Source organism: Macrosteles quadrilineatus, unplaced genomic scaffold (assembly GCF_028750875.1).
Source record: "Macrosteles quadrilineatus isolate MER2022 unplaced genomic scaffold, UCM_ALF_1.0 Scaffold_2__2_contigs__length_208266976, whole genome shotgun sequence".
Taxonomy (NCBI): domain Eukaryota; kingdom Metazoa; phylum Arthropoda; class Insecta; order Hemiptera; family Cicadellidae; genus Macrosteles; species Macrosteles quadrilineatus.
In genome coordinates, this window is record NW_026542595.1 from 131,775,088 (window position 1) to 131,801,898 (window position 26,811).

Sequence of the window (26,811 nt, forward strand, 5' to 3'; positions counted from 1 at the left end):
GCAGTTTTGAAATGGGCAAAATACAAATATGTATGGGATTCAGCGGAAGGAAACATTCTCTATCAGTACATATTTGACCTCTTAAACATACGTTTTTTGGCTATGAAAGAAAATGAGTTTTGGGATGATGTTATTTATAAAGAAATTCTTAATAAAGAAGAAATAAGTGCTATTTTCAAATCGTTTGTATCAAGTAAACCTCATGACATTGGATATTTGAATACAACTACGGAAAATCGCTGCAACGGATTTCCTGGATTTGGCTCATCAAGAGTTGGCACATTGAAAATTATATGGCTACTTCTATAAATCTTTACTTCTCTATTAGTTTGGCAAACTTTTGAGCAGGAAAAAAATCAATGTTCTAACTTTCATCCCTGGACTGGGTATTTTTGGTGTCTTAATGCTGTCAAGGATGAGGTTGAACAGAATCACTATTTACAATTGTATGTTGGTTGTCAAGGAGCAAATAAACTATTTAAACGTAGTGCTGATGTTAAGATACGCCTCATTAATCAGTGTGGAAAATCTGATAAAACCTTTAATTTTACTGGTGATTTTAGTTGGACAAATTGTCGTATAGGATGTGAAAAGTTTTATAATTGGAACGCTCTATTGAATGAAGATGAAGGATTTGTAAAAGATAACAGTGTTGTTGTAGCTGTTGAAATAAGCAGTTGTAGCCTTAGACGTTGAAATAGGCTACGACACGACAGGTTGGATCAAGTAGGGCAAGATGATTGAATCCAATGGCCTTGTTACGTTTAGTTATCCACAGGTTTATGAAAAGAAATTTGAACTAAACACAAAGATTGATTTGCTGGTACTCTAAAAGGTGTCAGTAGGGTAAATGAAAATTAGTTGTTAGTTTGAGTTAGTTGTTCTAAGTACTCTGTTCAAAGTTTTTTGTTCTGTTGTAAACATTAGTTCCATGGTGTTCTGATTTCTGAGATCTAGAATCTGACGTGTTGGTTGTGAGGGGTAACTTATAGAGCAAAATAAAATCATATTAAAAACATGATATCGTTGGGAACGCCTGGGTTGTATAGTAATTGTGTTAAGTTCTATCACATATTTTGTTCTGCTTTTTAGTCTGTGGCTCTGAATCCCACGACACTTGAAAAATGGTCAGATTCTATCTCAAAACATTGAAAGCTTGTACTTAAGTTGTGTAGTTGTGTTTAATGAGATAATGAAAAAAAATTACACCTTGTTTGTTAATAATTTGTTTACATTTCTACCAGAAACTGTACAGTTTGTATTGGGTGAATATATGTTTTTTTAATTATACCTACATTTTTCTCTCCAAAGTCCAATTTAGTATACAAGATTGTTACTTTACAACAATTCCAAATTTTTACAGTTCAAACCATAGGTACTCTATGGCTCTACCATTTGAAGATATTTTTGTCTGGTTTGCAAATTTATCATTATTGATTAACTAATTATTATAAATTCCATTTTGTAGCCCCTGAACTGCTTAGTATAAACTAAATTAAAACATACCTCCATCTTGCAGTTCAAATAAATAGTGTGTTTTTTAATCCACTACATGTTTCGCCATGTTGGCATTTTCAAGTGGTACACTAAAACATTATAATATCCGAATTGGACTCGTCAAGTTGTAGAAATTTACATTTAAACATAAAACTGTGTACGAACAAAACATTTTCATGTAGGCCTACAACACTTACTGCAACCCGATCACGGCACTGACAGAGACAGAACTGGCAGGAAAACTAAGAAGCCGAGACGGAAGTTGTCATGGAAATTTAAAAAAAAAACACAGCCTACCATTTAGTTATTCAAAAAAACATTACTGTCATACTGCTGTTTTAATGGATGCGTTGCGTAGCATTTTAACTCTCTAGGAGTAAAAATCGTGTTTAGCCCCTGGGGAGTAGGTAAAAATCAGCTGTTGTCAACTCAGTTGTAAATTTCGATTGTAAACAATTGCATGTATCTAAAGTATGTTTCGATTGTTTAATGGATTGTAGTTAATTGTTGCCTTATTGTAAATAGTTTTGACATATCGATAGTATAATGTACACTAGTACACTAACACAATCCTAATAGACTAACCGATTGAATCGCTTACTAAATAGCTGCTTATTTGCATTAGCAGAATTGAAAACGAGCTGGAAGTTGTTTTGAAAGATTATCTTTAGGTAAAAAGTTATTTCGTTTTCTGTATCAGTTATTACTTACAATGATAGTGGGGAAAAGCAGATAATTACAGAATTTAAATTATAAAACGTTTTTATTATAAATTAAATGAGTGAAGAACTGTCTACAACTATATTTACAAATTTTTTTATTCTGTATTTACAAAATAAAATTAAAATCTTTTTTCAAAATTAAAATTCAATGCTACAGCAAGGAATTACTCGTATTACAATTTGTATATAAGTAGCTTATTACAGTATCTAGTATCTATTACAAAGTGATTGTTGTCCTCTTTCTTGTAATACTAATTTCAAGTAACCTAATAGTAACTCTAATTTATTGTCCATAAATTGTTAGTAATTTGAATACTACTTCTTAGTCAATGCTCTCATCAGCCCCTGAAACATAACAAAACAGTTTATTTTAACGATAAAAAAACACTATCAATACTGTCCTTAATTAAATATTCTAATCGGTTTATTGCATTGATTGCTTACCGTACAATAAACCATCATCATTAGGTACAATAGTAATCAATAATGAAATCAATGAAACTAACTTTTCTCTATCAATAGGATACAATTTTGCAAAAGAAAAACAGCTCAACCTTTTTAGAATTAATAAATGGTCAATTGACATGGAATAAACATGTAGATCATGTTTGTAGTAGGGTAAGCTCTGGGGTTAATGCAATCCGTAAAATGTCCTTTTATTGTGAGCTGAGCACTTTGCTTCTCCTCTACTATGCTCAATTACACTCTCACATTCAATTTGGATTATTACTATATGGAGGAACATCACAAAGTAACATAACCTTACTAAAATTTTAGTCTCACAGAAGAAGGCGATTAGAGCTCTGTTAAAATTAACTTCCAATACTCATTGCATTGATACATTTAAAGAATTAAGAATATTTATTTACAGTGGTACATTTTTATATCTTTCAAACAATAATGTACGAGGCATGTTTTTTAAGTAAGTACCGTTTTTAAATTTCTTTGTTCCAACACTGCGATTGGTAATTTCGACATTTGCGCTGTGTGTGTGCATCTATTGGTAAGACCTAACCGGAAATTCAAGAAAAATCGGCTGTGTTTACATCCGGTTTCGAGCATTCAAAATGGTGCTGCCACTTGAGACTGCCGCCGACTGTGAAGTGCACGCTGTAATTAGATTTTGAAGTGCTTAAGGTGTGAAAGCTATTGAATATCATCGACAGATTAGTGAAATGTATGGCGAGAACATTATGAGTGCCATGATGGTATGGAAGTGGATAAGGGCATTTAAATACGGCCCCACCAACGTTCATGATGAGTAACGCACTGGGCGGCGTCATTACTGTTCCCGTACCCAGTGCCTTGGACATTTGTAATTTTATTTCTTAAGTAGGTAGGCTATGTATTCTATGGAAAAGTACTGGTATCAAGGATCGTCGTCGAAAAGGTTGTTAGATGAATAAATAGGAAGGTGTACGTGTACACAAGGATGGGCTATGGGCCTATTGGCTGTATGGTCCAGCGATTGCATTACACGGTGAGTAGAAACAGAAAGTTACATATTGGAAAAGCGAGTTTAGCATCATCCGTAAACCTCTGTTACAATCACCCACTGCAGTTGTGATTTTTTTACTTTACACTTTACACAATCGCCATTGAAGCGCCGTCAATGAGTGGAAACCTTGTTTGTAAGCTATTGGCGACGATCATTAAGTGTCCCAGCCATATACAACACTGATTCAAGGTCTTTTTTCTGGTTATCATAATCCAAGAACAATTTTATACACAAATAATTTCTGGTTCCTGATCTGGATGATGCCTTTTATTTAATTTCATTTACGGTTACACTATGATATTGCACTTTAATTAAATCCGTTATGTAAGAAAAACGTTTTTAATCTCACTCGTAACGTTGACAACGAACTCGTAAAGGTCTTCTTTGCAGCAACACCCGCGATCACCCACTGCAGTACTGTAGTAATTATTTACTTGATAGAACAGCGATCGAAACGCCGTTAAATCTCGATTGTAGGCTATTAGTGGCAATTATTTAAAAATTTAAGTTTCCCAGTCTTATAAAACACTCATTTGCTGTATTTTCCCTGGTTATCAAAACTTAAGTTGAATTTTATAGACATAGAATCTGCAGGTTCTTGACCTGGATGTGGATGATGATTATTTTAATTTACAGTTAACATTATAGTACTTGCGATCGATTAAATCCGTTATGCAAGACAAAAGGTCAATTAACGTACTTGGTTCCTCAATGAATGGTTTTCGATTTGCGTACAAAATGTGATTGGAAATGTTGCAGTATTTGTAAACAAAATGTAATGTAAACAATTAAACATCAGTGACAGCTAGAAGTGAGAATTGATCCGTACAGCTGTTCGTTATTTCATAAAATGTAATAGTAAACAATAGGAGAAAGCTTGACAAAAATCGAACAAAAGTGGGTTTTTGATGGTTCGTTATATTTTTTCAAAAGTAGTTAGGCCATATTTTAATTGCCAAAGACACTCTCGCCAATCCAGTGAATACAGAAAAATAATTGGAATCTTGATCTGTCCTCTAGTTTTCAAGGAGTAGGCCGCGTAAAATGACATTTTGGCGTTACAGACGGAGTCACAGAATGGACAAACGACAAACAGACATACAGACAGAAATTGAGATAATACTCGTTTCGGCTTTCTTAGGCTATGAAACGTAAAAATAACCAAAAACTGCATGACTCTAAGCAATGTACAGTCAAAACTGTAATATTATTTATATAGATGAGTACTCATAACGTTAACATGGGAAACTCAAGAGCCACTGGGGCGGAGTCCTTTTGACGGATCTGCACCAAACTTCACACAAACCATCCTTGAATAATGCTTAATAATGCCTGAAAGTTTCATTACAATCTGACGAGCGGTTTCGGAGTCCATAAAGGACAAACAAACAAACAAACATACATACATACAAACAAACATACATTGGATTTTATATACAGGATGTTTTTTTAAAAACTTGCATCTTTATTTATGTAAAAACCGCAATAGATAGAAATATGCAGTTTGTGGGAATCGTCTATTGACGTAGGGGGCCCAATTTTTTTAAATTCAACGTTACATTCACATTCCCCCCTTTCCCCCCTGCCGCCAACTTAAATTTTTAAATAGCAAGGTACCCCTGACAAGGGGTACCTTTCTATTAAAAAAAAAATTAAGTTCCGGGGAGGGGGGGGGGAATATCTCACAAACTTATGAACCGATTTTCAATTTTTTTTTCATCAAAAATTTTATTTTTTCATGCTCTTTCATTTGATATGTCACAAGGGGTACTTTGCTATTTAAAAAAAATTAAGTTGGTGGCAGGGGAAAAGGGGGGGGAATGTGAATGTAACATTGAATTCAAAAAAATTGGGCCCCCTACGTCAATAGATGATTCCCGCAAACTGCATATTTCTATATATTGCGGTTTTTACATAAATAAAGATGCATGTTTTTAAAAAAACACCCTATATATAGATAATCAGTAGTTACGGTTCTAAAACTTAATTATGGGTTTATTTAAATGATTATTGCTCAACAGATAAAAGTTTATAAACAATATTAGTCTCACTACTTTATTAAGTCTTTAAATCAATAGGCCCAATTAATTTAATGTTATATAGTAAATAAAGAATAAGAAATAATATAATTTGCATAAATAATATAAATTTCTTAGAGCCTACTGATTGTGGACTAAATTTAGGAGTAGTCAGGTTGGGTAGCAGGAAAATATTTCAGTTCTGGCAGAGAGGCTGCAATTTTAGGTGGTTATAGTATACAAGTTTCTGAACCTAAAACCGCCCAGACCCCAATTTTTAAGGACCTCAGTCGTCCGTAATGACGTCATCAAAATGGCAGCCGTAAGAGGATGCTGGGTCCCCATGAATTGGCTATAACGACCGAATGCCTGAACCGATTTTCATGAAATTTGGCACACAAGTGCTTGAATACATTATCTCGGCCTGGGTTGAAAATGGTCAAGTTTCATAAAGTCATTTCAAAATGACGGCTGTTCAAAACTAAACAAATTATGAGGAAAATAATTGTGAATTGTTTTATACAGGTTGAGTTTTAAATGAGTTCCCCCCCCCTATTTTTTTATACATTTCGTAAGATATCAACTCCGAATCATGTCAGATCATTGTAGAGTAGCAAGTACTTCATTTTGACTGGGTTTAAATTTTTGGCCGCCATCTTGGATCCGCCATATTTGATACAAAGTTATTTTTTCGAATGTAAAGGTAGGGTTGTGACCCACCGTTTCAAACAAGACTTTTACGCTGAATACGATGATGCAATCCGTTAAAAAAAATGTTAATCCATTCTAAAGTTATGAGAACTTTTTATAACTTTAGTTTTAGTCCATTATAACATTGTGCCTTTACAAACTAAGGCCATAATCTCAAAATAGTGCTAGATAAAGATAAGTGGACACCACCATTCATTGTTGACCTATTTTCACTCGGTTATGACGGATGTAATTTTTCAGCCGCCATCTTGGATCCGCCATTTTGAAATGTGATAAATTATTTTATCCATTTTTTGTTATCAAGCTTTCTTGATAAAATATTAAAATTTTTTTTTATTTAAAATGTCAATATTTCAAAAATCAAATATGACAATGAAAAAACGGATTGCGGCATTGAATTCAGCATAAAAAAGTAGTTTAAAATGATGGGTCACAACACCACCTTAATATTTAAAATAATTCATTTCAATGTCAGTAGATTCTATATTCTGGAATTTGTTTTTAGAATGGTGAATATTTAGTAAGAGTGACTCACCAATCTTGATCATGTTGACATATCATTAGGACCTGTCTTTGGTCCATAATCTGGTTGTCTTGGTGTTTCTTCTGTAGGGAAATTAGGTCCATAGTTGGGTTGTCTTGGTGATTGTTCAGGTGGATAATTAGGTCCATTATCTGGTTGTCTTGGTGTTTCTTCTGTAGGGAAATTAGGTCCATAATTGGGTTGTCTTGGTGGTTGCTGAGGAGGATAGTTAGGTCCATTATATGGTTGTCTTGGTGTTTCTTCAGTAGGGTAATTAGGTCCATAATTTGGTTGTCTTGGTGATTGTTCAGGTGGATAATTAGGTCCATTATCTGGTTGTCTTGGTGTTTCTTCAGTAGGGTAATTAGGTCCATAATTGGGTTGTCTTGGTGATTGTTCAGGTGGATAATTAGGTCCATTATCTGGTTGTCTTGGTGTTTCTTCTGTAGGGAAATTAGGTCCATAATTGGGTTGTCTTGGTGGTTGCTGAGGAGGATAGTTAGGTCCATTATCTGGTTGTCTTGGTGTTTCTTCAGTAGGGTAGTTAGGTCCATAGTTTGGTCTTCTTGGCGATTGATCAGGAGGAAAGCTAGGTTCAAAATCTGGTATTCTTGGAAATCCTTTGGGAAAGAAATCAGGGAAATCTCCAAGATTTATTTTAGGGAATCTTTCAAACCATGATTCTGGATCGAATTCATCTCCAGGTCTACCTCCTGGAGTTCTTGGAATCATTCCTGGAAAATCTCCTGGCTGTATTCCAGGAAATTCATCTGGAAATAGTCCTCCAAAATCTGTGTCATCACCAGGTTCACCTGCAGGGGGTTTCTCAGATGAAGAATTTGACTTACAGCAAGGTGGTCTTCTTGGAAATCCCCTAGGAAAACCACCACTAAAGTCTGGAAATTCGCCAATATTTATCCTTGGAAATCCACTTTCAAATGGTTCACCATGAGGCCACCATCTACTATTTACCCTTGAAAAAATGTCAGGGAAATCTGACGGTCTTTTTGGAAATCTAGTTTGAACCCTTGTTACTGATGGTACATCAGTAGAAGAATCTGAGTTTTGGTAGTCGTTTCCCCTTGGATATCCTGTCGGGGGTTGTTCTTCCCTATCATCTGATCGTCTTCTTGAAGGTTGTCTAGGATATTGTGATGGAACTCTGGAATCAGTGCTAGGACTCCTATATGCATCACTACTTACATCTCCAGTTGCAGGAGCAGATGATATACTATGTAGACACTCACAAATGAGAAGTATCACTAACACTGTCTTCATGGTCACTGATAGCTCCACACTTAGCTCATTGTTTATATATCTGAGGTTCTGACCTATTGCTATCACTTCGCTTCACAATAGGCAAAACCCAAACCGTCTATCTGACCTTATCAAAGTTAGTAGTAAAAGATGATTGTTTTTCCTTTTAATTATGATTTGCAGGCTCTTTTTCCTTACAGTGGTACAAATCAGTATTTTCATAAAAATTATTATTTTAATAACCAAATTTTAAGCAGGCCTAGGTCTATTTGCAATTATTGATTTTAGACTATTCTATTGTTGTTTGAAATGCTCAATAATGCAACAAAAACTGATATCGAAATAAAATCGAAGTGAACCGTAAAACAAACTGTTATCTGTATTTATAGGCAAGCATGTTTCTTTAAAACATCAGGTCGTGTGCATCGCAGGGAAAATCTGCGCATACTGTTAAAAAGATATTTTATAAATTAAAATAGGTTAAGAATAAAAATAAACACTTAAAATGAATTTAAATTTAAAAAAAAAATTACATGGGCCTTATGGGTTGCCATGGTGGTGACGAAATAAAACAGAACATCTAAACAAATGGAAAAAATTCCAATCACAAGTTTTTTTTTACAGGGTGGGGTGAAAATAGAAAAGTCTGAACATTAGATTTTTTGGTTGAGTTTTTTGCCACTGGATGACCTCTACATAGTAATAATAATAAACAAATTTCTGAGCTATCAAACAGTCCGTTGGCATGATATATTATAGTACACTGTTACATTGTAATTGTAGTTGTTTCAAGCCATCCTCATTTTCTATCGTAAGATTCCCTGTTTTATTATACTTGCATGTGAGAGGTTAAGTTTGCCTCAATAAAGAAGGATTGTCATTTTATTTCAAGTGCATTATTGCAATTGTAGCTATATCCATTACAGATTTTAAGAAAACAGTACCTAAATGTTTAAGATAAAAGGTGGTCAGATATTTCTCCTAAATTTTGTCTTTTCTTTGTCTGGAACATGGATTTACTTAATTGGCAGGTTTGCTGTAGTTTTATTCTTGTTAAGATTTCTTTTCTTATTTTTTTTATTTTTAACAAATTAAATCTTTTCTTTGACTTTGGTGTCTTGTTCCAAACTGGATAAATTTGTATATTTATGCTTTATGACCTCCCAACTCTATCTGAAAATCTGTGTATTTCTCAGTGGCAAGGTTGGAACTGGAATGCCATTCAGAAGAAAGGGAGAAAACCACAGCTAGACACAACTTGGGTGATTTTGTACGAAGATTGTCCACGGCTCTGGGAACAGAGGGCCCCGAACCTACAAGTCAAGAGGGACTCATTCACAAGGCTTCAGAACTGGTCCAGGTACCAACATTTTTGTTTCATATTATGTATTATTTTGCTCCAGAATTGAACTATGGACAAGGGAATGCGCCTAGCCCAGCCGATGGCTTGACCTGCTGATATTTTGAAGTCATGGCCAATCACCCCTCTTTCCAACTGGAGTGGGGAGAGGGGTCGCCTCAGCTTTGGTGGCCTTGTCACCCGCGATTTTTAAGTTGTTCATTCCCACTAAATTAGCAATATACAGAGTGTTATCGGCAATGAAGTCAAGAAAAAAGGGATACCAACATAAGCTTGTTTTGTCGTTAACCCTCCGAGGGTCACGCGTCAAAAAATCGACGCACAACACACTTTGTGTAGGGTCACGCGTCTAGTTTAAGACGCACAAACATCGTTTACGGCGAAGGCTCTATGACTGACTGAATCGGATTGAACTGGATCGAGTTAGGTATCGTTTTTTCCGTAATATTCTAAGCTTTCTCCAGAGGTCTGTCTCTAAGCGCTATTCATTTTAGTTCCGAAAATATTGTAGCAGACAGCTGACGTGCGTGTATTTGTAAACAGCTAGGTTCCCCCGCACCGATGACTGATGTGTTTTATTACGTTTATCATTTTTTTAGTGTTAAAAATCAAAAGTAGTGATATACGTGGTGCATTATAAGAAGATTTAAGTGGTTTTGAAGTGCTGGTTGATGATCCTGAAGAAGTAGGTAGTGATATTGATGTAAATTATCAGCCAGATTCCTAGCTATGGTTAGGCTATGCATTCTTAGCTAAACGCTATATATACTGAAATCAGTTTTTTGCCCATAACTTATTTATTTGCAAATCTACTTCCTTATATTATTATATATTTGTAATCCTCATAAAATTTAGAACAAAGTGGCTATTTTGAAATATTTATAGGCCTATAATTTATACAATTTCATTGAGCGCAAACTTATTTTTTTTTTGAAAATTTTCAAAATTATATTTTTTTTTACCTAAAATTTTTTTTTTTGAAAAAATGTTCCTTATGTTTTATATATAATATTGAAGCCCATGATTTTCCAAACAAAATGGTATATAGAACATTAGAATTAACATTGTTTTAAGCTTCTCAGATCCGTTTTAATAAAACCTTGCAAATGCGCCAAAAATAGGTGGACATTAAGGCCTAAACTATGGACACTCGGAGGGTTAAGCAGTACCTGCGTACTTTTAATTTGGGTTGCGCTTTAAAATAAACACCCGTTTTAAATCAAATTTGTACATAGTATGCCATCGTACATTTCTGCCTCGAAAGACTAAGCTAACTTATTAGAACTATTACATACATATACCACGCAGAACACACAACATATTGACACTATTTTCCAGTCGACTTATCCGTTAAGTTAGATGTTAACCTTACATAATGAGCAAACCTTGAAGCATACACAATTTGGATTACTAGTGGGATACTGGAATTCTACAGAAGCAGTTACTGGGAATGTTATTTTAAGCAACAAGGCATCTGAGAGGGAACTTGGATAATTTTCTGTGACAATCATAGTACATTTTGAAAACACAATGATTATTTTAATATGATTGATTTACAGGAGACGAGTAGGCTGCGTAACCGCTCAGCTAACCTTGCAGACACGCTGTCTAGTGTGGAGGTGGAACTTCGTAGCTGCAGAGACGCTCTTGAGCGAGCTCTAGCGGACAGAGACGAGCTACAACGACAAGAAGCTTGTCATACCGCGGAGATTGATAGACTTAGGCAGGTCAGGAGTTAAATCGTCAAACTTTACAGTTTTTTGTTTTTTTTTTTGTTTTTTTTTCTTAGGGAGAGGAGGGAAAATGCTTTTACGCACATAGGTAGCCAGCCTGTAGTGTGAGACTCTTGAAAATTATCAGACTACTCACTAAAAAACCCCCTCTACTCTGTTGGACACAGACCTGGAATTGTTTGTCACATTACTTCAAGTCAGGCCAACATGTGACCTAAGCCTAGGGGCTCGCACCGTTTCTGGCATTTAGATTCTTAATGACCTACACCGCATCCCGGTCAAGGTCGATCTTCTTGGCGCGGAGAATACCCTGGATATAATGTGACACACAGGTCCAATTGTCCTCACCCTCCGTCATAATCGGTATGACCGTGTCCACCGACAGCAGTCCTACTAACTGTTGAGCCTCCATCCGGGGCCTTTCCCAGAGCTGACTTTACAGTGATCAATGTATAAGTTTGAATCGCTTAATCTTACCGCAGATTAAGGTCTTTCAACGAGCTCTCATTGCAGTCAAGTGAATTAGTACAGATCTGACACTAGCACTATGTCATCCACGCCCTTCTAGCCGGTCCCATTCATATCTGACAATTAGTCTCGATGTAGTAAATGAAGATAATGAGGAAAAACCTCTAGTCATGCTAAGGATGAAAAAATGAATAGTTGAAGATGAAGTGAAGAACCCAACTAGTGTCAGATTTGATTTAGCTCGCTCGACTGGGACTGGAGCTTATTGTATAAATAAACTTACTGGCAAATCTCGTAATAATTTAATTTTTTATTTAATAAAAAAATACCGACTGAATTTAATGATTTTTAAAATTTAATTAAATTACAAATACTAATAACAACCTCGATTTGAAAAAGAATATTTGAAAACATTTAAGTTTTCAAATAGTTTTTAATCAAAAATGGTTTGATACATATTATAGTATTTATATATTTAACATTATCAAAAATTTTGCAGTATCAAGATCATGTTTCAAATTCTGGGAAACACTTTTACCAAAGCTGCAAATTATACTTTTCACCACACTATAAAACAAACAAACAAGTTGTAAAATTCAAAAATAAGAAAATAGAATCTTCCAGGAACGAAACATTTTGAATTGACAAAAATATTAAAGCTACAAAGGGATCTTATTGGATTATTGGATTGTGTTAAGATTTAAACGTATTTCCACCTAACTACAGTATAGCTATTTATGTGTTAAAAGCACAAAACAGGTCATTACCGCTCGAGGCGACCATACGTTTCGAGAGTGGCAATGACTGTTTGTGCTGTTAATACAAGATTTGTCCTACCACCATTTTAAACTCATCATAACACACAAATTAACTTGAAGTTGATAAAATGTAATTTAGGCTATGTTATTTGCTTACCGGATGTTGGTGTATAGAAACGCCAACAGTGAAATCAGCTTACCATTTTCATGCAGTGGTAGGAACAACAACAGCTGATTTTCTGCTCTCAAGCCAAAGGTGATCCTGAAAATGTCCCAATGTAGAAAATAATAGTATTATACCTTATCACGTTTTTCTCAGGAGAAAGAAAATCTAGAAGTTCAGAAACACTGTTTGGAGAGAGATCTTCAGGAACTTAAAGAGAGATATAACTCTGTGAGTCGTCAACTAGGAACCGCAACTGGTGACATAGCTGCCAAGGAAGTTCAAATCTGCAATCTGAGAGGTTAGGAGAACAGGTTAATTGACTTTGCAAGCTGTAACACTAACAATAACAAATACTTTTCTTCTCTGCACATTCAATAAATTGTAAATATTTCTCAGACTGTCCAAAGGAATCCTTTCTCTTTTCTTCCTTACCAAGGAAAGTCGAATACTAATTTGTAGACTCAAGTGTGTATCAATTATAATTTTTCTGGAAAAGTAGATCATGTTTCCTTTTATTATGTTCTTTAGTTTTACAATACAAGTTTGGTTTCTTCGTTCCAGATGATCTAAAACAACGTGAAGAAAAAGGCCAAAGACTGCAGAACGAGTTGCGGCACTTACTAGAGTCGCTGGCCATCCTGTTAAGCACACCGTGTCGCTTCGTAGAATCTCAGGAGTGTGCTGTGAAGGATAGGATACGAGAATTGCTCAATGATAACAAGGATAAGTCTTCGGTAAATATATTGTCTATTGTCTTTTAGTAGTACTATTTGATATTTGAAACTGACGTAGACATCCCATCCATAAACCTGCTGCAACACATTTAATTTGTTTCAAACAATATTTGAACAAGCCTCTCACAAAGTACTAAGTTAATATGTTAAAATCAAAATCATTTCTCCTTCAGCTTTGTGAAGTGTATATTTGGTTTTGGTGTAACATGTATAGTTTGACTCAGCTAAAAAGTTGGTGTAAAACTAAAATCAGTATATTGACATCATCACACTCCCAGTGATTCAATTCAACTATGTCCTTATTTATTCTAAAACTGGAGGATCAAGCTGGTCTAGTGGTACTGGTAATGGCTTCATTTCCTGAGGTACTGGGTTCATATCCCGCCAAATCACCAATGGATTTGATCTAAAATGATAATGCCGCAACCCCTAGGTCTAGCCTGAAGTAATGTGAAATACCCCCGCCGCAGCAAACCTGCAGACTAAGCGAATCTCCATTTGACTGATTGGATTTACACTGAAATGTCTACTTAAAAATATAACATTTATTCTTGATTTAAATAGAATTAGTTTAACAAGTACTTAGGTTTGCTGCATCAGGGAGGGTAAAACTGTTTTTTTTTTGTAAAATGTGAATAGTTAGTAAGAAATAAAAACATTCTCCAAATTTGATCAAAATATGTTCACAAACAAGCAAACTACAACAGTTTACTTATTCTCCATAAGAATAACATGAGAATTTTAAATTTACAATTTTTTGGAATTTTCTCCGTAACCATTAGGCGCATAATAACGCTTCAATATACTAAATTATTTGTTTTTTAAGCTCTACAAAATGGTTTGGAAAGAAATTGCTAAATTTTATGTTTTTTGGGTCAAAAATGGGAAAAACCTTTTTTTACCCCATAAAACCCCCCGTAAACCCCCGTTCCCATGGTCCGATCATGCTGGATCGCGAACTCGTTCGAATAAACGTACGTTTACATGTTTGTACCAAATTTCATCAAAATCGGATCATTTTTGCTCGAGTTATCATGCTGACGGACACATATCCTACTAATATTATAAATGAGAAAGTTCGGATGTATGGATGTATGGATGTATGTTTGTGACAAGTGAACGCGAAAAATACTGGTAGGATTGGGCTGAAATTTGGCATGATGATAGCTCACATTCCCGATTAACATATAGGCATATTCTTATTTCAAAAATCCTTTCGGGCTCCGCCCCAGTGGCTCTGAAGTTTGAGAAAGTTCGGATGTATGGATGTATGGATGTATGGATGTATGTTTGTGACAAGTGAACGCGAAAAATACTGGTAGGATTGGGCTGAAATTTGGCATGATGATAGCTCACATTCCCGATTAACATATAGGCATATTCTTATTTCAAAAATCCTTTCGGGCTCCGCCCCAGTGGCTCTGAAGTTTCCCATGTTAACCTTATGAGAAATGGAATTATTGAATCTTAACAGCTGTTTCAACTAAACAAGTTGGTTCTGTTCTATGATGTTCAATAGCATTAAAGTTACAAGGATTACCAACAGGGTGCAGCTCTATTATTTCTTTTACTTTTATGACAACAGCTAATTTGCAACCATAAGGTGAGTGAGCGTAGCGAACGAACTTCAACCTGGAGGCGAGTTAGCGTAGCGAACGAGCTAATCTGAAGGCAAGTGAGCACAGCGAACGAGCTCCAACCTAAAGGTGAGTGAGTGTAGCGAACAAACTTCAACCAGGACGTGATTGAGCCATGCGAACGAGATAATCTTGAAAATTAAGAAGTTAAACGGGGCAAAGCCCGCGGGTTACAGCTAGTATATATATATATATATATATATATATATATATAAATATATAAATATATATATATATATATTTATGAATTTGAACGGATGGTGTTTTTGGCCTCTAGGGACCTCAAAACGAAAAAAAAAATTGGTCCCGCGTCCAGGTCTTACCATGAGTACTACGGTAATAGCTTATTCCCTATATGGGAAATTCGCTAAAACAATCTCGTGCTCGTGTCTAGCGTCCTATGACAAAAAACGTTTTCTAAAACTGGCTAAAACTTTAACATAGAAACATAATGCCTACTTTAATCAGCAGTCAAGGGCATTATACTTATAGCGTAATCAAAAGGTTATTGTAGAAATAATAAAGTGGACTGTATATGGGATATTAATTTAATTTTGACAACAGAAAATAATGGACTTTTGGTATAATTTTTAACACTACTATAGTTATGTTACCGCTTTGACGTTATTAAGGTCTTGAAAGAAGATCTGGTCGAATGTTGGCTCTAGTCGAGAAGATAATATGTTTCATTAATGTCCAAATGTTCTCACAGTAGGTACACAGAATTTAGAGTCAAATTAAAAAGGGTTTATTTAATGAACACAAAAGGAAAAGGTAAATGAAATAAGTCAAAATAAAAGGAGAGAGAAATGAATTATGTTACACAAAGAAACGATATTACAAGAGAGAAAAGTTGCACTTCTTGAACCAGAATGTTTACCTTGGAATCTTTTCATTTTCAAATTTTTATTATTGTATTGTTGTTGACATGTGGGGATTATTTTAATATGCTCATATGGTCAGCTGGCCTTTTACTGAACATACCGGCCTCCATAAAACGATAGTTTTATAACAGTGAACACCAAATTGTGTAAAAAAACGGAGCACTGAAGAATATTCTGAATATTATTTACAGCTATTTACAGGAGGTTTGTCTTTGAATTTACGTGTTAGCTTCTTAACCGGCCTCCCACACGAATTATGTCGGAAGCATCCAGAAAAGGGTCTAAGGGTTGAAGATTAGAGGTACTGGTTGTGTTCTTGAGAAGTAGAGTCAATTCATTCGTAAAACATGTAGCTTGGACACACTTGATGATCGTACGCTCTGAGTTCTTAAGTTCAGAGACAGTGAGATGCCCATGTCTTCGGTCAGAGCTACGTGCATTGTGGATAAACCGCAAGACATAGCTTGTTACTCTAAGTAGTTTGGACCACGATGAGTACTTGAAGAGAAGATCCCATTCTGGAGGTTGGGTTGAAACTAGGACATTTAGAGGAGTAGTTTTACATTCTTGAGTGTCTTGCAAGTTTATGGGAACAAAGCGATTAGATGGCCAATGATCATCTGAAAGAATTAACCATGGAGGGCCATTCCACCATAGAGGATGATCAATGAGTTGAGCGGGAAGCAAACCACGTGACGCACAATCAGCGGGGTTGTCTGTTGAGGGAACGTAGCGCCAGGAGTGAGAGGGGATCAATTCTTGGACTTGAGCAACTCTGTTGGCAACATACGTTTTAAGTCGATATGAGGGGGTGTGTAACCAAGTGAGGGTTACTGATGAATCACACCACAATGTAGTTTCAGAAAGGTCAATCTTTTCTTTGAAAATTGTACAACAGTAAGTTGTGAGTTTTGCAAGTAAGTGTGCACCACATAGTTCCAAGCGGGGTAGAGTAACACGTTTCAAAGGAGCTACACGTGTTTTTGCGAGAATCTGACGAGTGATGATTTCTCCAGTTGAAAACTCACAGCGGAAGTATAAGACTGCTGAGTATCCTACTTCGGAGGCATCTGAAAATCCATGGAGTTGTAAGGAACATGTGGTAGTGAAATGGAACGAGCGAGGGATCTTAATACTTGAAAGGAGAGAGGTTTCATCAACGAAAATGTGCCATTTCTCGGCAAGTTCATTTGGAAGAGTGTCATCCCATTGGATACCCTGTGACCAGAGTATTTGCATGAGGGTTTTTGCCCACATGGTCACGGGTGACAAAAATCCGGTAGGGTCGAAAATGCGTGCTATAATGCTCAGCACTGATCGTTTTGTAGGAGGACCATCAGGGAGACTTAAGTTGTAAGTGAAACAATCTGAAATGGGTGACCAATGTAGTCCAAGAATGGCAAAATGAGGGTGATTAGTGGCTTCCAAAAAGACTGGTGTTTCTAGATGATCTTGAGGCAAATCTTGGAGTATTTCTGGGCAATTGGATGTCCATTTTCTTAGCTCAAAACCACCACGTGCAAGAAGTTCAATCAGCTGATCTCGTAGTTGCTTAGCTTCGTTGAAAGTATGAGCTCCACAGATGACGTCATCCACATACGTATTTTCCCGTAAAACTTTGGCTGCTGCTGGGAAGGACCCTCCTTCGTCGTCAGCAAGTTGAAGTAACGTTCTGATGGCATGGAAAGGTGAACTGCTAAGACCGTATGTAACTGTCGTTAATTTGTATGTGGAGATTTCTTGAGTCTTTGGATCACGCCATAGAATTAACTGATACTTCTGGTGGTCAGGATGAACTTGAATGCAACGATACATTTTCCTTATATCGCAACTGAACACATAATTATGTGAACGAAAATTCAACAAAATGTCACAAATGTCAATTTGAAGTTTGCGACCGGTTAAAAGAATATCATTTAGTGCGACACCGGTACTGGTTTTGCAACTACCATCAAAAACTGTACGAAGTTTGGTTGTACTACTGGTTTCCTTCAGTACACCGTGATGAGGCAGATAGTAGTGTGGTTGCGAAAGATCGGAAGGGGATGCTTTGACCATGTGTCCGAGATTTTCATATTCAGTCATAAACTGTGTATACAATTCCTTGAAATTAGAGTTGGATTCAAACTTTCGTTCAATTGAGTGAAGTCTATGTTCAGCAGCAGATTTTGAAGTGCCCAGAGGTTGATGTTGGTCCTTGAAAGGGAGTTGAACAACATATGTTCCATCTGGAGAGCGGGAGTGAGTTGATTTGAAGTGATCTTCAGCGATGCGATCGTCTTCAGAGATAAGATTGCACTGCGGTACCTCTTCTTGTTGCCAAAAGCGAAGTAGAGTATTATGTAACTCGTCTGTAGTGGATAGTAGAGACGAATGGCATGAGGTGGGAGAAGAATTAGACAAAGTTGGTGCATTGCCCATTAACACAAATCCCAATCGTGTTCCAATAACGAATGGAAGGTTTGAGCCCAATGGGTAGGATTGATGAGTAAGAAGTTCTGGAAACAAAGCACCTCCTATGAGAATGTCAATATTCTGAGGAATATGAAAGGTCGGATCTGCGAGGACAAAAGGTTTTACTAGTTCGTAAACCTCAAAAGAGAGTTGAGTACGCGGCAAAGGAGCGGAAATTCTATCTAGAATATGGAAAGGTTGATTTGAAGCAATTACTTCACTGCCTAGTGTGGATAGTTCTAGGAGTGCATGTCCCTTTGTCGAGGATTGCGATGCAGAGATTCCCACGATTGTGTGAGTAGAGCGGTGACGAGAGACGTTTAATAGCTGTGCTGCCCTCTCTGTCATGAAGTTGAGTTGACTTCCACTGTCGAGCAGACATCGAAAGACATGAGAGATTCCATTAGTAGCGGTAATTTTAATGAGAGCGGTGCCTAGAAGTACCGTAGTTGCAGGCTGAGAAATCGAGAGCGACATTTCTGGTTGAGCAGAAGCGACTACAGAAGGTGTAGCAGTTGAAGGTTTTGAGGGTTTGGCTACAGGAGGAGGCTGCACCGACTTTACAACATTTTCGAAATGTAACAAGGTGTGGTGTTTTTGTTTACATTTAAGACATGTGCCTGTTGAGCGACAATCTTTGAGTGTGTGATTGCCAAGACATGAAATACATTTATTTTGCTCCTTAACAAGTTTGTAACGCTCGTTTGGAGATTTCTTAGCAAAAACCTTACACATGTAGATTTTGTGATCGGTTTGTTGACAGGCAAAGCATGATGGAAATGTCTTTACAGAAGTGGAGTGATCACCCGAGCTTACAAGTGCAGTATAGCGGATGCTTGGTTTGGAGTAATTTTTACTAGATGTGAGGGCAGGCTTTGAATTAGCCTTGTGACAAAAAGTTGAACAGTGTAGGTTGGCATCTTCACTGTTTGAGCATTCTTCATTGAGAAATTTAATGATTTCGTCCACAGATGGTAACGAATGAGTTTCACATGATTTGAATGAGCAATAATGTTCAAGTTTTTGCCGTAAATTTCTATCAAGTCTACGGAGCAAATGAGCTGACAGCAAAGGATTGTCATTTGTAGTGATGTCACTTTCTAAAGCAATAAGTGATTGTGTATGTTCCAGAAAATGATTTAGAAATTCACGTATTGATTTTGTATTTTCAGATGTGGCAATGGGAAGATCCAATATGGCATTTAAATGTAAAGCAGTTAAGCGTCTGTGATTGTGGTATCGATCGCGCAACAAATTGTACGCGATTTCGTAGTTAGATGCACTGATGTTTAAGTTTTTAATTAAATTTAGAGGTTCTTCAGTTAGACAGCTTAGTAGGTATTGAAATTTTGATACTGGAGACAGAGATGTGTTGAGGTGTACAGCGCTATCAAAAAGATTGATGAAATTAATCCACTCGGCTGAGTTTCCCGAGAAGGTTTTCAAGTCAAGTTGCGGTAGGCGGACAGGTTGCATGAAAGTAGTACAGTTGGAATCATTCACCATTTCTTGAGAGGGAGATTGAGGTTCGTCAATAGGGATTAGTGACTCTATAGTACTACAAAGATGTATACATAATTCACCAATAGTGTTTTCATCATCATTTAGAATAATGTCATCGACTTCTTCGTCAGAACAATGTTCTAAAACGCGCCTGAAATTTAGTTCAAAGTCGTCTCGCTTTTTCCTGATTTCATCTAAATAGTTATGAAGTGATTTTATTTGCACAGAGGATAGGTTGTTTGCTTTAGCACTTTCATTAATATAATCTATATTTTCTTGAATTTTTCCAAGCCTAACTTTGAATTGTTTGGTTAGTCTTTTATAAGTACAAATCTTAATCGGGGCTAGGTTCACAGGGGCCATAATTGAACAAAAATACAGTCAAAATACACAAGACACAAAAAGTTATTTCACTTCGTCACATAAAACAAAATGAATTAGGCTAGTTCAATTAAACAGTTTGTGGGCCTTAACTCGGAACCAATCAACAAAAAATATAAACACTGAAGGATTGGTATAATGTTTACAAAATGACTATAAATGTCACAGTTTTTCAGTCATTGGAGTAGACCTAGATAGGCTAAGGTGAATTAGGCTACTGTGATCTAGAGAGTGAGAGAGATAGAGGTAGAGGGAGAGTACACAATATGCGGGAACGACAATATTGAGAGTTTATGAGGTAATGTTCGTCTTTAATCTTCACCAAAAGTCCAAATAATTAATCCAATCAATTGGTTAATCAACAATCCGACGCGAACGGACCAAAGATATAGCGTAATCAAAAGGTTATTGTAGAAATAATAAAGTGGACTGTATATGGGATATTAATTTAATTTTGACAACAGAAAATAATGGACTTTTGGTATAATTTTTAACACTACTATAGTTATGTTACCACTTTGACGTTATTAAGGTCTTGAAAGAAGATCTGGTCGAATGTTGGCTCTAGTCGAGAAGATAATATGTTTCATTAATGTCCAAATGTTCTCACAGTAGGTACACAGAATTTAGAGTCAAATTAAAAAGGGTTTATTTAATGAACACAAAAGGAAAAGGTAAATGAAATAAGTCAAAATAAAAGGAGAGAGAAATGAATTATGTTACACAAAGAAACGATATTACAAGAGAGAAAAGTTGCACTTCTTGAACCAGAATGTTTACCTTGGAATCTTTTCATTTTCAAATTTTTATTATTGTATTGTTGTTGACATGTGGGGATTATTTTAATATGCTCATATGGTCAGCTGGCCTTTTACTGAACAATACTTAAAAAGCTACAATTTTTTATATTTTTCATTTTATTTACGTTTTACACATTCTTACACTTTTAAAGGGGTTTTTTAAGGGATCGGTCCAAATCCTGTTACTATTAAATAGTATTGAATTTTAATTTCAACCTCTTGCCAGATAGCATTGATAGCCCAATGACATATATGGCATTTGGGTCCAGATACAAACTCGCTTGCAATCAAATCAGTGACCTTCAGATTTGAAGGCGAGCAATACGTTCTCTCAGCTAATCTGGTACTCTCCAAATGCATATGTGTTTTGGAGGTCGATAAATTAAATTATTCAAAGATAATGAAACAATTGATTTTACTTGAGCCTGTATACAGGGTAGGGTGGACGTCATGTACCTGGTTTTATCTTAAAATTTTAAAATGGTGTAAAACAAAACTTAAGTTATTCACTGATAATTATTATTATGCCTCGCCCCCACAGTTGAGTTTTGTTTCACAGTATTCATAGTCATATTAGTCAAAATGAAGAATATTAATTCAATGTTGACATAATTTTACATAATACCATTATTCTCTTCTGTTTGTGTTTTTTGTTGTGTTTTTTTTTTTTTTTGCAAGGTACAGGGTGTAGTAATATGATTCTATTAACCACCACTGCTTACATTTACAGCAATTGGACCACCTGAAAGATAAAGTGTCTGCCCTCAAGTCACAAGTTCACGGTTTACAAGAGTCTCTGGATCTCGCCAACGTGAGGATACGTAACCTGGAAGACGACAAGTCAACTGTTAGTTCACGACTTCATAACACCGAGGCTCAACTCAGCTCCTGCGAGGCAGTCAAGGAAAACTTAAGAAGAGACAAAGTTATTGTAAGTTTAACGTCCTCAGAGGATTTGGTGTTTGAAACTAAAATTTAATTTATGTATGTTGATGTTGTAAGGTTATGTATACTGTATTTTTGGGATGTTGGTATTCTATGAAAGTAGTATAGACTCAAAATCAGAGTAGTCACCACAGTGCAAAATTTTCATCCAGAAAGAATATTTTTTCTCTTGGTTTAATCAGCAAAAGCCTAAAGCTGTAACAAAAGTAAAGTCATCATGTATTACAACGCTCACAGTGGAGGAAGCTGCCCTGGGTAGGAATTTCCGCACAGCGCTCGCCACTTGGGCTTTATTTGCAACATACTAGAGCTGAAAGTGCACGGCCGTCCCATAATCTTGTTCCTCTGTACTTTACTTCTCTGTACAACCGGATAGAACAGTGCTGAAGGAAATAAAAAATTAAAAAACTCCTGTGCGGGTGTCAGATTTGAATCAACTCGCTTTTTTTTGCAGTTCGTAACGTTCCTTGACCGTCTTGCTCGAGCATTGAACATGGACGAAATCTCCAAGGAAGTAGGAGTCGATCTGCAGACCGAGTCATTGTTGATGAGAGCTGAGCAATTGACTCGTCTAGAGAGTGATAAATTGATTGACAAGGTTTGATTGCATGTTGAAATATTTATGAATGCTAAGAAATCAAAACAGTATTCATTGTTTTGTTTGGATAAAAGGTCCAAAAAAATGTCAACTATAAACTTACATTAGGTTCTTATGACACTTTTTTTGTAAAACACTCATAGTCTGAAAGCCAATCACTACAAAAGCGATTAATTTGGCATAAATCTGGAGGCTTGGTATAGGATGCTAGTCAGTTTTGCACCAAAAGCCAAAAAGTAGTGTTGGATTTTCTTCAAGTTCAATACGTAGTAAAGGACCTAAAAAATCCCAAGGTGCAAACTTTATTTCCTTTTTCACATCACTATCAAACAAACAATAAGTGGTGTAAGATTAGACATTCTCTGTCTTTAACATTAGTTTTAAAGGGGATTGTTAAGACAAAATAATATGTATTTTAATAGATTTTTGCTATTATTAGGAAAACATCCAAGACCTACAATTAAGGAGGTTACTGTTTATTAATTTATTTAAATGCTACAAAATACAGACCTAAGCAAATTAGACTGTTAGCAAAATTGTCCTGTAACCAAAGGGGGCTCAATATTTTTCATAGGGAGGTCCGGAGGTAATGGTTTTTTGTTTTACCAAGTAAACTCAATTCTTTAACACTTAAAGTGCCTTTGACATGTTTGAACATGAAAATTGCATTTATTTCAATGTTAAGCAATGGCGGGAATTCCCGTCATCAGCACCCAACGTGTTAACAGAAGACCAATATTCTTTTACTTAATTAATTACTGCAAACAAAATTTCTACTTAAAGATTTAAGTATCCTTTCCTACTCTACAACAGAACTTTTAAAGCTGGTTTACAAAAGAATGATTAATCCCAATCTTGAATTCAGAGCAATCTTTAGTCCTTTGAGTCCTTACTAAAAACATTTGTCAATCAACTTCTGGGTTTCTTTATTGTCTTACACTGCCTTTGAGATTGTATCAACATTTTAAACCACCTTAAAAATAAATAGATAACGTAAAAGTCTTTTGTTTGTTTACTTTCCTTTAGTCCAAACTTTGAGAAAAGTGTTTTAGCAATTGTATTTCAGAAGCTTTCTTACTTACATCCATTTTGGTACTGTGTGTGGTATTTTGTCATTGCAAGTTGTTAATGTTGTTGCATGTTGTTGTACAGTTGTTGTTGAGTTACCCATACTGCACTACGATTCCTCGCCTCAAACGTGAACGCTCATGTTGCTATCCACGATGTGAAGTAAGAGTCACATTTCTTTTATATTAGTAGCAAAACTGTTTCGTTGTTTTAATTCTTTAGAATAATCACCAATTTGCACTCTATTGGCCTTGTTTTGAACTAGTATGGATTATAGTGAGAAAGTAGAAATTATGTCCTGTCAGAAAAGTGGTTTTTTAAATTTTTAATGCACATTTATTTTTAAAATTACTACACAAAAATAGCTATAGCTAAAATGTCTAGTGACTTCCAACTCTAAATATCACAAGGATATTGCTAATGTAATGTGATTTATGGAAGTTCATGGTTCAATTGAAATATAAACGTTAAGCATGGTACAGTTTGGTACCAGGCCGGTATCTATTATTTACCTAACATTCCAAGTGTTTGACAATCAGTCTAGGGTTGATGCAAATAGTAAACCCAGCAATAGTATATTACGTTACTAGTCCGGAAAATAAGTGTTTACCAGTTGGGGGTTGTCATTTTCGGGATCACCATACGAGTCCGGCAAACACATTTTGGACAAGTGATGTGCGATATTTAAAAAAGTATGTGTATTTGGCAGAAATTAGTAATTTAGATCAGCAAAATCTGTTGGTGGAGCACATCAACTACGACAATTTTTATAAAAAATCTGGCAACAAATTTTTAACATAGGGATGGAATGTCTGGTGGTTTTATTAGTCTGGTGGTAGTGAGTAATGAAATCCCATTTGATTAAGCAGGCGGCAAAGAGCTATTTTCCAGAGTAAATACTTGGGTGGAAAGTCTGTTATAGCCGAGAAGTGTGGCAAAAAATACTTTATTACCGACCCTTGGTCAGTATAGAACCCTGAGACTATCACTTGGCTTACTATACGTACATGCTGCATTGTTGCAGTCCGCAGTAGTGTACCAGCTGCAGCGGAGAGTTCGCACTCTGCGAGATCAGCTGCAGAGGAGAGATCTGCATCTGGACTTGCTGCGGAGGAAACTTAACCTCCACGAGGACCACTGCAAGGTCCGATCTCTTCTGGAGGCTGAGAGAGACGATGCTAACCAGAGGTAAAACATTCTTGTCAGCCGTATCGTTAAAAAAATTGTTATTTGGCAAATAAAAATAAATAGGATTTGAGTTTAAGAATGCTCAAGAATCTTTGTGATTGAGAGATGAAAAAAGTAGAAGAAAAAAACTACAAAAAATTTAAAGACACATGTATCACAAACATTAGTAATTGAGGGAAGAAAAAACCAAAAATGGAAAAACATAGAAAAATCCAGACTTCTTTACTCGGAGATGTGATAAAAGATACCTACATCAGAAGTATACAAGTTTATCAGAAGGAGACAATCATATGATGGAAATTTTTTAAAGTTCAGAAATAATGTTATAAACATCTAAACAACTATTTTACATAATTGAAAAAAAAACTTTTTGTATTTCTTAATTTTTAGGATGTCAGTTTAAAACTCTCTGTAATATTTTGACAAAATTTTGAAACATTGTTCCAAAACTTTGTGAACATTGTTAACTTTGTAATTACTGCTACAATTATTCACAATGTATACCCTCATTACAGTGTATAATAGGTGATAACTTGTTAATAGAGTGAAGAAATTGGTAAAGCAAGCAGACAAGTTGCAGTTAGACTTGAATGACGCCAGAGCAGAAATACGAGACCTGAAACTACAACTGGGCGAAGCTGCAGACTACAAGGTAGTTGTGTAGAACTTTGTAGCGAATTTTCCATTAGGAATAAGCTATAACTGTTGGTGTCATGGTAAGACTTGGTCCCGGGACCGATTTGCTTTTTCGTTTTGAAGTCTTCAGAAGCCGAAAACACATTTAGTTCTAATACACGTGTCTGTTAGAATGATTTTGACGAAATTGAATGATTTTGACAAACATTGCAAACCTGATGATTCGGCCTTGATGCGGTTGGCTATTAGTCTTCTGTTACTGCTTTGAGGATCTGCAACGGGGACGAAACGTCAGTACATGTTACTTGTGTAATGATATTTTTGCTCTGAAGACAACAATATACTAAGTGTGATCGTGGGAGCCTTACTTCCAGCATGTTTTATAACTAGAAAAATAGAACAGTTTTCTAAAGTTTGATGGTGAATGGTCAGTAACAAAGCGACACAGATTATCTCACTCCATTCTACACTCACCTTGTATTCATATTCAACTTAAAATACAGACCTAAGTGTGCGTCGTTGTCTCAAAGAATTTACTATTCAACATACGAAACTCAATCATACAAATATAAGTTAAATATGATACAATCAAATAAATTTAATTAGTTCAATCATTGTGACAATGCAAGAACAGATCTAACCATCTAAAGAGTTATTATAAATCTTTGTGGAAAATGTATTTAAGATTTTTCAAAGTACCTATATAGAATACTTCCTTGCCTTGCCACATTTATTTGTCTTCTATTTCCATGATGCCAATAAAATTGGTCATTAAAATAATTAAATTGTTGATTACTTGAGTAATCTCTAAATATTTAATGCAACCATTTAATTTTTACAGACAACAGCCATAGAAAGAGCAAGGAAAATAGAGGAGCTACAGAAGCGCCTCTTAGATTCTGAGGTGTTGCGAACTCGATGCACTCGGAAAGTAAACTTGCTCAAAGATCAGGTAATTTAGTGATGATTTACAGTACCTTGAGCATCATACCTCTCATACTTGTGGAGTGTTAAAATTAGCAATGTCTTTCGAAATCTCACTGGTGGTGAGGTGCGCACCTTGACTAGATTTTTTTAAAAAGCTCCTTTATCCACCATCTGTGAAGATGGTGGATGAAGGAGCTTTAAAAAAACTTGCTCATGTTAACACTCCACTGTAGACAAAGTACGAGAGGTATGATGCTAACGGTAGCTACCACGGTACGCTGAACGGTAGCTGGGTGCGTACTGAGTGTAGGAACACTATAAAATGTTGATGATTGCTCTGCCGAA

At 35.9% G+C, this 26,811-nt stretch overlaps 2 protein-coding genes across 3 annotated transcripts in view; one reads left to right on the plus strand and one right to left on the minus strand.

Moving 5' to 3' along the window:
• LOC128985518 (coiled-coil domain-containing protein 170-like) overlaps positions 1–26,811 on the plus strand; it is an 83,177-nt gene that overhangs the window by 53,636 nt on the left and 2,730 nt on the right. For both annotated transcript variants that reach the window (XM_054405102.1, XM_054405101.1), the window contains 10 exons: positions 9,423–9,586; positions 11,146–11,313; positions 12,865–13,009; positions 13,273–13,445; positions 21,835–22,035; positions 22,504–22,647; positions 23,800–23,877; positions 24,740–24,903; positions 25,447–25,555; positions 26,381–26,491. In XM_054405102.1, the coding sequence (XP_054261077.1) occupies positions 9,423–9,586; positions 11,146–11,313; positions 12,865–13,009; positions 13,273–13,445; positions 21,835–22,035; positions 22,504–22,647; positions 23,800–23,877; positions 24,740–24,903; positions 25,447–25,555; positions 26,381–26,491 (1,457 nt within the window). The remainder of the gene's footprint in view (positions 1–9,422; positions 9,587–11,145; positions 11,314–12,864; positions 13,010–13,272; positions 13,446–21,834; positions 22,036–22,503; positions 22,648–23,799; positions 23,878–24,739; positions 24,904–25,446; positions 25,556–26,380; positions 26,492–26,811) is intronic.
• LOC128985519 (basic salivary proline-rich protein 2-like) lies at positions 2,242–8,256 on the minus strand. Its single transcript, XM_054405103.1, has 2 exons — positions 6,982–8,256; positions 2,242–2,564 (listed from the first exon to the last, which is right to left on the minus strand). Exon 1 carries the CDS (start codon positions 8,245–8,247, stop codon positions 6,991–6,993), a length of 1,257 nt encoding a protein of 418 aa, XP_054261078.1. The 5' UTR covers positions 8,248–8,256; the 3' UTR covers positions 2,242–2,564; positions 6,982–6,990.